The sequence below is a fragment of the Colletotrichum destructivum genome, chromosome 8 (assembly GCF_034447905.1).
Source record: "Colletotrichum destructivum chromosome 8, complete sequence".
Classification (NCBI taxonomy): Eukaryota; Fungi; Ascomycota; class Sordariomycetes; order Glomerellales; family Glomerellaceae; genus Colletotrichum; species Colletotrichum destructivum.
Genome location: NC_085903.1, coordinates 2,274,711 through 2,287,165, shown reverse-complemented (window position 1 = coordinate 2,287,165; position 12,455 = coordinate 2,274,711). Strand labels below are relative to the sequence as shown.

General features: G+C 55.6%; 2 protein-coding genes across 2 annotated transcripts; one reads left to right on the top strand and one right to left on the bottom strand.

The window, feature by feature from the left end:
* Positions 1 to 5,385: 5,385 nt before the first annotated feature.
* CDEST_12559 (uncharacterized protein) lies at positions 5,386 to 5,900 on the bottom strand. Its single transcript, XM_062928715.1, has one exon. It carries the CDS (start codon positions 5,832 to 5,834, stop codon positions 5,613 to 5,615), a length of 222 nt encoding a protein of 73 aa, XP_062784766.1. The 5' UTR covers positions 5,835 to 5,900; the 3' UTR covers positions 5,386 to 5,612.
* A 1-nt stretch (position 5,901) lies between these two features.
* CDEST_12558 (Putative cyclin domain-containing protein) lies at positions 5,902 to 10,994 on the top strand. The gene is made up of 3 exons (XM_062928714.1): positions 5,902 to 8,181; positions 9,118 to 9,762; positions 9,838 to 10,994. The coding sequence occupies exons 2-3, from the start codon at positions 9,562 to 9,564 to the stop codon at positions 10,849 to 10,851; spliced, it is 1,215 nt and encodes a 404-aa protein (XP_062784765.1). The 5' UTR covers positions 5,902 to 8,181; positions 9,118 to 9,561; the 3' UTR covers positions 10,852 to 10,994.
* The last annotated feature ends 1,461 nt before the right edge of the window (positions 10,995 to 12,455 follow it).

Here is a 12,455-nt window from a genome sequence, read left to right as displayed (position 1 = left end):
CAAACCCCCTCACTCCTCTTCGTCCTGTTCCTGTTCCTGGACTTTGCGGTCATGTTCCTGATCTCGGATGCCGCTTGGCTGCCGCCAGTTACGACGACTCTTGTGTGAGAGAGTTTTTTGTATCTATGAGGGTTTATAGAGAGAGTGATGAGTGTGAGTGGGTTGGTCAGGAACATCTGCAGCCGAATACCCAGCGCCAACGCTAAAAAGTCGCGTTTCCTGTCGGTTGGGCCGGGGCGGGGCCAGGCCATGCGGCTACTGCGACGAAGCAAGGACGGCCTGCTTGTCAGGGAGGATTTCGAGGAGGGGGAATGGCAGTGTAGCAAGAGTAAGACACGATGGTGACGTTGGAGTTGTGTATGCGTATGCGGGTGACTGAGTAGGACACTGCGGTTTTTCTTCTTCTCTTTCTTTGGTCTTCCTGCAACTTGACTTGACTTGAGTTACGGGGCATTGGCAAATGGAGCCTCACATCATACGCTATTACAAAGACTCCCTGTTGCTCTCGGCATCCGAGGCTGGGCTTGGCGTGAGATCCGTCGGCATGGAACGGTGGAAAGTCAGAGAAGGAATGGTGACCTACTGTTGTCTGGCCAGAGGGGCTCCAGCATCGGGGAGGAGAACCATTGGGAACGAAGGGTGGGGGGGAGAGAGAGTTAGGGGGGTGTTTGCAACCTGCAATGAATCGCTGCAATGGATCACTTGATGCAACGGTTTCCTCGTTTCTCCGTCTTCGTCCTGAGGCTGTTCTGGTCGGGAGAATCGTGTGGCCATCTTGGTTGCAAAATGAGTTTGGAGTGTGCCAGTCTGACCAGTGACGGCCTGCGGGTTCGAAGGCCATGGTTCGTTCGTCTCCTGTTTCTTTCTCTTCCGAGGCCCGATCATCGTCAATAGTGTGGAAATGCCGAAACCCCAAGGCGTGTAGTGCGTGTGTGTGTGTGTGTGTGCCTTGCTGGACGGGGCTAAAGAACACGAAAGAGGCACGCATCCGAAATTCAAATCGAATCCGGGAGTCTCGTCTCATTTTTTTATTGATTCAGAATCTTTTGACGTTCGCGTGCTCCCGCGTTTTGGGCGGCCGTGATTGGTCCGTCGCGGTGTGGGGGAGGCTTTTTGGAGATTTGGAGCATCAAAGGATGGGACGGTTTGGCGCGGCGGTGGTGGTGTGTGTACAGTGCCTTTGTCCAAGTACCTGGGTGTGTGTGGTCTAAGTCTGTGTGGTCCAGGTTCGTGAGGGTATTCGGGGTGGTTCTGATTGGTCCACCTGGGAGGCCCGTCCCTGTTGTCAAGGACTTTTGGGATTAGGTGAGCGTTGAGCATCGAGCATTCCAGAGGGGAAAGAGACCATGCGTATGGATATGGGCCATGGACCATGAACCATGGACCACGGAAACTGGAACTTGCGGAACTGCAACTGGTTGGTGCTCGCTGGACCATGGGAAGAGAGAGGAAAAGAAAAGAAACGACTTAAAAGGCAACGTGAAGCGTTTCTTGTCCGCTCGTCTGTCCAGCCCAGGCTGCCCATACAAGCAACCCGTGGTCTCTGTCAAGTCCGTTTGAAGCCCGTTCTGCAAAGATGCTATTTTGATATGCCGTTCCTCTCTGTCGTCAAGTACAGCCGCCCAACCTCAATACTTGCTTACCGTCTAGGTCTTCTTCTCTTCGGATTTGTTACCTGTTGAAGGAAGACGGAGGCACGCAGAGACCCAAAGACGAGGTACCCAAAAGTATCCAGCGCCAGTGGGCCGCGGAACAACTGCGCCATACTTGGGTTATGCAGGCGCTGCGAGGTACTTGGAGTACCTGGAGCACATTTGCCGAGTTTCCCCCAATTGCAACCCACTCCGACGTGAGCAAGCCCCTGGCAGCCCTGGGATCATGCACGCACAGGGGTGGGTAGGGGACGGGGTGGGATAGCCTGGGTTGGTGAATTGAATGGGACACCTGTTTTTTGACGGATTGGGGGAGATCTCAGTCTTGATTCCCGAGAGTGTCAAGAACGAAGAGAGGGCATGGCGGGATGAAGACTGGAGATGGCGGACATGCACCGCATGCAAGATCTGCGCATGCCTTGCTCTGGCCGACTGGCATGCACATGACATGCATTGGCAGCGAGGTCCCCAAGCTCTCCCCAAGCTCTGCTTTCTTGAATTTGCGAACCTGGGGAGGGGCCTGCCGAGCAAATCTCGCGTGGGCGGGGAGGGGAGGTTGACGTTGACGACCTGGTCCAATGAGAGGAGCGGAAGCGCACGTCGCGGAATAACCGTTTCGACAGACTCCCGTCATTGTGCATGGCAACTCGTAAGTAGTTGCGCCGCTTCTGCTCCGGGCAAACTCCTTGGCCCACCCATATCTGGGCAAGCCTGCCAGCCGGTTGCATGTCGAAAAGCAACGGCCGCGGCGGCACGGTCTTCTTGGTCGGCAATCGGAGCCCGGTTTCGACGCGCTCGACGGGATGGGGATGAGATGGGATGGGGACGGATCATGGATGCGCCGCTCAGGAAGACGCGTGGGTTGAGTGGCCGCTAATCAGTCCCGTTCGCGATGATACCAGACGACGTGTCGCTTGGTGTCTAGGAACGAGAACCCAAAACTGATCCATCGGTTTCCCATTGCTGCTTAATCCGAGGCCGAGCCGGAAGTATCGAGCGTGAGGTTGCAAGTATCGAATGCGTGTGTGTATGGCGGCTGTCGCACGTGCGTCTAATCAAAAAGTAAGATATATATACCTAGAACGTACGGATAAAACACAAAAAGGGCGCCACAGACAAAAACCAAGACACTTAGCACGCACACCCAAACCCCGCGCATTGCGAATCCCCCCTTACCCGATCCACGATGGCGCACCTCTCCCTCCCAACGTCTGAGGGTTCGTTCGTGATGGGATCGCGGGACGTGTGGTTTTCGCGTTGGTGTCCTGCTAGCACTTTCATTCCGTGACTTGCAGCGCGGCAGAGATGAGCCAAAAACTCGCACGCACATGAGTAGCCCGCGCCTCCCCCCGTTCAAGCCGGGGACAGTGTATGGCTACTGTGGCTCAATCCCCCCCTCCATGGAGACATGCATCTCGCAATGCAGTTGTGGTGTAGGTATCAGCCATGTGCACAATTGCTTGTTTGGTTGGTGACGATGTGCCTATACTATTACATTATTTCCATGTTAGGTACGTAATACGGGCCTCCGAAAAGGGGGGGCCCGGCCGTTCCTTGAATCCTTCTAGAAGCTCGACCGCTGAGTGGATGGAACGGGCGGCGGCCGGCCGGCCGGCCGTGTCCCCTGTCCCCTGTCGGCTGGTAAGCTCTTGACACTTGTAACTGGCTGACAATCGGAGCTCGTGCTCTTGCATGCAGGGGCCGTGTCGTGTGTGGTGATTTGCTGCCTTTTTCTTCTCCCTTTTTTTGTTTTTTGTTTTGTGTGTTGTTGCTTTATTTTGCTGCTTGTACTGCTTGCACTGCTTGCAGAGCGTGTCCCGGGTTTGTGGTGGAGGCCCGTCCCGGCGAGGCCCAGACGCTATGTATGTGTGTGCGTGTGAGTGAGGGTAAGAGTCGAGGCTAAGATTGAGAGCAAAGAGTTGAGAACTTACGAGAGAGCTATGGGCAAGCATCAAGGTCCCTCGGGCAGATCGTCAACAAACAAACACCCGCTAAGCATTGCGGCCAATTTCCTCGCCGCCCGAGAGTCGCGATAACAAACAACAAATACTGCCCGTACTACCACCACCACCACCACCACCACCGTTGGGCCGGTTCAACCACGACCCTAAGACTATTTTGATAGATAGGCCAAGGCCAGCCAGCATGTGGAATGATGACAGACAGGCGTGTATGCCCACTACGGTCCATGTGGTTTGATTTGATATTCCCTAGATGGGTAGAGCCAGACACACGACGACTACTGTATCTGGACATAAACAGCTCTGATCAACGTCAACGTCATCTTTGTTTTATGCTAAGCACACACAGTATTTCATTGCATACTCGCAACGCACGGCACCGCCTGACACGGCTGCGCGACTGGGATGCACGAGCGGGTCGGGAACTAGCCACGGCCTGTTGCACTTCCGATTCCATTTCCATCCCACGAATCCATTTCCACCTCCAATCTCAACAGTACTCCGTATCTATGCAATTCCAGCGACTTTCTTCTCACCCAGAGTCTCGTGACAAAAACGACTCGTGCTCTCGTTCTCGCGGAGCGAAAGCCGCGCCCATCCCAATTCCCGAGCCAAAGGGAGGGGGCAAACGGCGTCATCGTCATCCAAAGCGGTCCACGAAAGCACCCACCGTCAGATGGGCCCTTTCTCTTTCATAGTTTACCCAAAGCCACGGGATTCGCCGTGAGAAGTATCTGCAACCCTTCCTCCATGGGATATACCTGGACAATCCTGGATATACCCGGGCCATACACCTCACACACACGCGCGCAGCGCATGCGGCCCCTGCAAGGCCGTATCGCGTCGTGAGCCAATCCCGACGGGCGCCTTGGGTTCTTCCCGTCGACCCCCCCTGCGCGCAACATCACCACCAATTCGTCAAACCACCACACAACACGCGCTTCTTCACTTCTTGAACCTTGCACAACGCGACCATTACACATTTCGCACCACACACTATACTAATCCGTATTTTCTGCCTCTTTCATACTTTGCCTCGCCAGTCCCGCCAAGACATCTGAAATGGTTTCGTCCCGAGAAAAGGTGCGAGCCTGCGCACGCCACACCACACACCACACACCATACACACCACACTACACCACACCACACCATACACCTCTTCATACTTCAACACCAACTCGACACGGCGCAACTGGGCCGTCAGAGGTTTCGCTTTGTCCCAGCAGGCTCGTCCTCATAGTAGTATCCACGCGCCAATCATCGCCCGCCCGCGCGACTACCACCCTTGCCCCCCCCCCCCCCCCCCCCCCCCCCCCCCCCCTGGTCCACCACAGACCACCGCACCCACGCCGCGCTGGTGTGTTCGACAGCCAGCCAGCCAACCAGACGGCGGAGAGCCCTGAAAGACGACACCGAGCCGTCTTCGTCTTTCCTTCAACGGAACGGCCACCAGAAACGAAACCTGTCCTGGGGGCGGCTTGTGGCTTGCGGCTTGCCCGCCACGACGTCGCCCTGCGGAGAGAAGTGAGACCTCTTGATTGGGGATTCGTGGGGGACTGCGAAGTTGGGATGCCGTCTCCCCCGTAGTTTAGTTCGCCTCCTGTCTCTTTCAGCGTTTCTTTCTTTCGTAAGACGTACAGCCTAGCGTCGAAGCCAGCAGCTGCCTGAGCACCCGCCCGCCCGCCCCCCCCCTTCGCCTCCAGCCAGGTAGTCTCGGGCCGTATCAGACGGTGTACGGTGGAAACGCACCAAATCCCCTCCTCACACACACAAAGAGAGTGATAGATGGACATGAGACGCATCTCAGCACGGCGAGGCATTATTCAAGGTTAGCACGTTGCAGGAACAAGGAGACGCGGGCACGGCTGCCCAAAACCGGACATTGTGTCGTGGTCAGCGGCGGAAGCATACATACAGCAGGCAGTAGAGCAGGTACGACGTACCTTGGGTACCTGCTCGGCGCTGCCACCACTGCATGGTCATCCCTCCCCGTACCTTGTCAGGTCTCAGGAGGCCTGCCAGAGGTATATCCGTCCCCGCAGACGACCGTCAGAGCCGGGTCCGGACTGGCATCCAATCGACGGCCGTCCATCTCGGCCAGCCGACAGGCATTTGGCTTGCCGAGTGCAGCAGCAACAGCAGCAGCAGCAAGCAGCAAAGCTACGGGGACAGCACAAAGACAGGACGAAGACGGAGAGCCGCAGGACAAGACCGCGCTCATCGTAGCGAGCCCGGCAATCAGACACAATTCAACAATCAACGCTCGAGAGGCAGGCAAGCGGTGTCGCCTCGTCTTGTTTCGCCCTGCCTCGCCTCACCTCGCCTCGGTCATAATCGATTGTGTACGCGGGCATCCTTTTCTTGTGGTCACCGCCAGAGACAGCGAGGATCAGTAGCGATTATCGGTATCTCGCTCTTCTCTCAGCCTGCTTCCGAGTGCTGCACTTGCAGGGCACCTCTGCAAGTAAAGTGCCTTGGCTCCCACCCCTCTCTATAGACACCTACCTAACCTACCTAGGTCGTAGATGGTAGGTACTATGTAGGGAGAACAATCCCACCCACTGCGACGCGCTACAGTTGTCTCTCCGTCAGCCAGCAGAGCCAGCGTCGGCACATCAGCAGCGCGTCCTCAGCGTATACACCACCCAACCTTAGAACACAGGCCAAGCCGGCCAGGACAGACAGCCCAGAGGGTACGTACCAATCTTTCAGTCTTCGACGGAGGAGTATTCCTTGTACCATTCCATAGAAGATGAGCAGCAAAGGTACATCCGAACACTTGCGCACCCACTCGCTCGCCCTTCCCGACCGGGTTCGAGCTTGTTGTTCCCTGTCGATATTGCCTTAGCACAGGAATTACAGTACATCCACGTCTCCATCCACCTGCGCCAGGCCCAGCACCAAGCAGAAAGCACTTACTTGCTTCGTCCTTGCAACGCATTGGCACTTGCACACCCCTTCCCCATCTCCCATTTCCCAGCTCGCGCTCACTCTCTCTCTCACTTCACTCAGTCACTAACCAGACCATTCCCCTCCCCCCCTCCCCCCGCACCCCTGCCCGTCCCATCTCATCTCATCCCCTCTCTCTCTCACACGCATTTCCACACTCCCTCATACTTTTGGCTGCTGGTCCTGGGTGCTCCGCCAGTCCCTCTGCGCGTCCCAGTTGCTCCTCTCCTACGGCCCAGGAAGCAAAGAAAGGGCCAAAGCTGCACACCTCTCTCTACGTGGGTACGCATACCGTACGGGGAAGCAGTGTATGTAGTGCATGTATGTAATATATGTAGTGAAGGTACTGTAGGTAGTAGGTAGTGTACTTGCGAGAGGTACCGCAAGCTGCAGGAGAACGGGACCGCCCACACGCTCTCTCTTACTCCTCTCACCCTCACCCAAAGTACCTTGGCCCACCCGTACCGCCTGTCCGACAGTGTGCCGTCCACAGAAAGTGACCTTTTGGCCGTTGCTGACGGGAACCTTGACTTACTCGGTCGGCCTGGTTAAAACACTTTCGTTCTCTTCCAATCCTTTTTCATCTCCTCCGCCGACCTCCAACCCTTTACTTACCCTCTCCTCCCCTCCCCCTTCTCCTCTGCCCTCACTCTCCTCCTCCTCCTCGTCCCTCCCCATCCATTCATTCCCTCTCTTCCTCTCTCTCCCGTCGAAGCCAGTCCTTCCTGACTCCTTTACTCGCCGAAAACGAATAAAGGGTCTTTCCGTTCTCTAATTCCTCCCCCCCAGGAAGAACAGGAAAAAAGAGGAAGGCTCGAGAGACTTAATCTGGCGACAGTCCTCCCTCCTCCCCCGAGACGACTGAACATCGACTCCAAATCCCACCACCAACATCCCACACCCACCAACACCAAGCCAGAGGACGACCAGCTTCGACCTTTGCATCCACACGCAAACATTCACACCACCCCAATCTTTCTCCGACTCCCCCCCGCTGTCGGTAAAGAAAAAGGGTTCCACCATCACTCGAGGTCCCGAGTTCTGCAACGGAAGCAACAAGTGAGAAAGAGACTGCATTGAAAGAGAGAAAAAGATCCCAGTGAAGAAGACCTTGATTGGTATTTTCCTCACTCTTTTATCTCCTCCAAACCACCCAAAGAAACAAGTCCACGTCCCTCCCCGTTCCTTGCATCTCCCTTCCGACCGTCCGTCCCTCCCGCGACGACGACAACGACCAATCAATCTCCCTGACGAATTCCTCGCCGCGACGACGAGGAACTCGATTCAGACGTGCAACTCCCACGAACCCACCCAATCCACCGCCCTCCCGACGACTCGCTCCCTTTCGTTCCGCCGGCCGCTCGCTCCGCCCTCATTCCAACCCGAGAAAGTCCCTTTGGCCGTCTTGGGTTTTTTTGTTGTCGGTACCAATCTCTGCAGAAGCCGCCAGACTCGACGAGGCAAGAAAAGCAGAAGAAAGAGGAAGAACTGTCACCCCCGGCTCATCATCGATTCTTTTTCGAGGATTGTCAACCATTGAGGATACTTGATACATGATCCCACCCGGATTCCAAGTCATCACCCCCGTGTGTCCCCCCTCTAGGACATCGTCTGTGAAGGTACGTTTCAATGAATTTGCGAGATGCCATTCGGATGAAGACGTGTGCCCGTGTCCATGGTGGATGGGAGGGACGGCAGTTCCGGCGTCGGGTGTCAACGACGGGATGAACCTTCGTCTCCCATGTCCTTGTCGCGAACCCCCTGCTGCCCGAGCTTCCATCCATCCACCCGCCTTTCTCCCCCTTTTAAGCACAAATCCCCGTTCCTATCTGGCCGTGGTCGGTTTCTAAACTCTACCTCTCTTTTCCCTCTCCCTCACAGGTTTGCGTGCCGTTGGTATCTCTTTTCTGCGATCCACGACCACAAGTCTGCCCACATTCACAGCGTCCCCTCGTCCGCAAACCAAAAAAGACATTTCCGACAGGCGAGGATCCTTCGCGGGGACACGTTCATTCGTTGCTTCCCCTGTCCAACCCTCAGGAATTGTCTCATTTCGTCTTGTCTTGACAGCGGGACTCTCCATTCACTTCGCTCGGTGGCGGTAAGCCTCATTCACCATCAACTCACACACTCGAGACCACACCAGCCAGCTTCCCCCTTCCGACCTCTGCCCTCTTCACACCCCCTTCTTGCCCTTCGATCCTCCATCCTTACCTTGATCAGCCCCCCCCCTCATACCTCCTACACTATACGCCAATCCGGTCGATTCGTCCATCTCCCCCCGTGCCAGCCTGTTCCCCCACCACCCTGCAGTCGCATAAGGGCGACGCTATCTGAGCTTACAATTCGAGGTGGCCACCTTGCCCCCAACCAATCTTTTCGATCGGCAACCGGCGATATCTACCGTGCTAGTTGCTCCTGGACCAAGCCACCGTTGCCGGCCTCGAATAGCTCCCTGTCTCACAACCTGTCTGCCGCTCTAGGCTCGTTGGAGAGCACCTGCAATCAATCGTCTTGAAAGAAACATCGAGGCTAACCAAGAATCTCCCCTCCAGATCCCTTCTTCCGGTCGACCTCTCCTTTAAACGGCCAGTTTCCCCGGCCACCATTTCCCGTCCGTCATCCCGTACGAGAAACTCGGTCTCGCATCATTTCGGCTTCACATCATCCAGCCACAGTCACTCTTTTCCCCCCCGAACGAACCCTTGTTCGCCTTTTTTCTCAACACCACACGCTCCTTCTAATACTAATCTTCTAATCCTTGCGACCGCGCTCACTATTCCGCTCTTTCCCTGCACAGCCGGTCCCGATTTTTCTTTTTTTTTCTCTCTCTATCCCACTTCGTCTTTCCGTCTCCGACCACCAAAAAAAGCTTCCTGGAGAACTTAATCGTCACTCTTTCCCGAAACGGAACTTCGACCCGTCGCCCAACCAACCCTTCGCACCCGCCAACGAACGACTCACCGCGCACAAGTCACATCTCACGAGGACGCTTCACCATGGCGTACTACCAGCAACACAACTCGGATCCCTCGTACTTCACAGAAGGTCACGAAGAGCCCCAGCGGCCGCGCATGGGCACTCGGGACGCTGCTAAGATGATTGCGAGACAAAGACAAGAAATCATCGCTAGTGAGCTTTCCCGCATCGCCGGCGACGAATACTTGGAGGACATGATGAAGCACATGAGGCACATGGAGGTGAGTTGGAACGAGAAGAGGAACTGGCTCTGTTTAGTTGATTATTGGAGATGCTGACGATGGACGATGCTCAAGGATGAGACGATGCCTGACGCCAATCTCATTGACATGCAACGCGAGATTCAATGGTACATGAGACCCTACCTCATCGACTTCCTCATCGAAGCCCACGCCGCCTTCGCGCTGCTCCCCGAGACCTTGTTCCTGACCGTCAACCTCCTCGACCGCTACTGCTCGAAACGCGTCGTCTACAAGCAACACTACCAGCTCGTCGGTTGCGCCGCCTTGTTGATCGCTGCCAAGTATGGAGACAAGAAGGACCGCGTGCCTCAAATCCACGAGCTCAACAACATGTGCTGCGGCTTGTACGACGCCGGAATGTTCACCCAGATGGAGATGCACGTGCTTAACACGCTCGAGTGGACCATCGGCCACCCCACCGTCGACTTCTTTACCCAGCTCATCGTTGCCGAGGAGCACGACAAGGTCGACGTCGAGCACATGGCCGCCTACATATGCGAGATCGCCCTATACCACCGCGACTTCGTCTCCACCAAGCCCTCCATCATGGCCCGCTCATCGCTGGCCCTGGCGAGAGCCATCCTGGGCGAGCCCGAGATTAACGATGGAGAGTGGGACCACGTCGAGAACGTCACCCTCCTGACCCTGTCCCAGCACCTGCACAGCCCATCGGTCGCCCTCGCAAGGAAGTACGCCTCGCAGCACCTCTCGGGCGTCGCCAAAAAGCTCGCCTCCTTCATGGCCCACCAGGCCAGCATCGCCCGCGCCCAGTCGGGGGGGCCTCCGAGTCCGCCTTGTGAGTCCGCCTCAAAACATGCCGACATCTACAGCACCCCCCACAAGGGCCACGGAGCCGTCCAAGGAATAGTCGAAGGCTACATGACGCCTCCCATCACCCCCGACGGCGCCGCCTACGGCGCCGTCGCCAAGGACGCCTATCCGATGCCCCCGAGATGTCCCGTTACCCCGACCCCCCAATCGAACACGACCGCGTACGTGCAGCAACAGGTGCAGCAACAATATGCCCCATTTGTCCACCAACACACGGCAGGCCACAACATGGCCTAATGTCGGCCACCCAAGTCGAACCCTGGGCCGACACGACATAGTCGGCCCGCCCGCGAAGTCCCACTAGCGAATCAACGCTACGAATGGGCAATCGAAGCTTTCACTCTCATTATACCCGTGGCAGGGCAATTGAGCGACCCTCAGGAAGCGGAAGAAAAGAGCAAAAAAGATTGTTTTGCCGCATGCATACAGAATGGTTTTTCTTTCATCAGCACGTCATGGCATCGAGCGATTTGATTTTATGCGACAAAGTCCATTTTCACTCAGCAGAAGTGTCCCAAAAAAAGGAATACGGATCATACCCAAAACAAACACCCCCCACCCCCCAACACCCCCGTCATTTCCCCCAACAGCATTCAGCGGCTTTTATTTCACAACACAAACCCCCTACCCAAACGAAAGAGTTTCACATTCGCGAGAAGGTCACCCCAGGAAGGGTGAAGGATTGGAACCAACTGAGGTCGCCCCTTTTCGGAATCGAAGGATGGATCCAGGAGACGAGATATCGACACCTCGATCCCAAATCGGCACGAGCACCCATCGACACCCGAAGAGACTTGGCGAATGTCAAATTGGTAGGATCTCGAGAAGAGATCTGATCGGATGGGCAACCTCGAGGAACAAAAAAGTGGAAATGGTTTCTTTTTCTACAGAAAGGACTGGGTCCGGACTGGTTCTCATCTCACCACATGAAAGAGAAAGAGTTCTTGCCTGGTTCAAGGAAGGGAAACATGCGGCCCCCGAGCACACGAATACCTCCTGGCCGGTTTGTACTTTTCGCAATCTGGGATTTTACCCCCTTCCGACATTTGGTGGACAGAACAGTTTCCCATCCTTACTTCCCTCTCGTATCATCGCTTGGAAGGCCGGATATCCCCTAATGGGCCTCACAACAGATACAGATGGAAGGGCTTGGTTGAGGAACGGTTTGGTTCACAAGGTTATTTTTTGGAGAGACGGCTGGATTTCTTGTCTCTCTTGTTCCCAAACCAGAAGGAAAGTTCTGGATGGGCACCGAGAGAGAGGCAGCAAAGGGGACAACTCATAATCAGGTTGTCTGATACCCCCCCAGCTAGGGTTGAGAGCTCTCGAGACTTTTCGTATACCCGCATTTGCACTCCTCCCTTGTGCAAGGAAGGAAGTTGTATAAAGGCACAAAAAAAGAGCAAAAATTCTCTGCACTTTCCCCCGCTTATTGTTCACAGCATTTTCGTCTGCGGCATGCTATCTGGGATCCCATGTGAAGTTCTTTCCTTGTGCCTCTGTTTGTGTGACATGGCAATCAGTGAGGTATAATTGTGAGTTGACTATGGTTGCACCCAGAGCCCACATGCGAAATGACCGGACGGGAGCTGTTCCCTGGCCCTGACCCCGTTCCTAGGAAAGGCTGCTGCTAATCATAGCTGCTGCATTAGCGACCACACACTTGCATGAGTGCGGGAAGGAGGCGTGCCATTGGAGGAGGGCCTGGCTTGTACCCCCCGGGGGGCTCTGATGTGCATTTTTGATCCGGCATCTCCTCGCTGGACATGTAATGCCTGGCTGCCGCTTGGCTGCTGACTTTTTGGAGTAAGATGAAGAAGCCCTGGCTGAAATCTTGAATG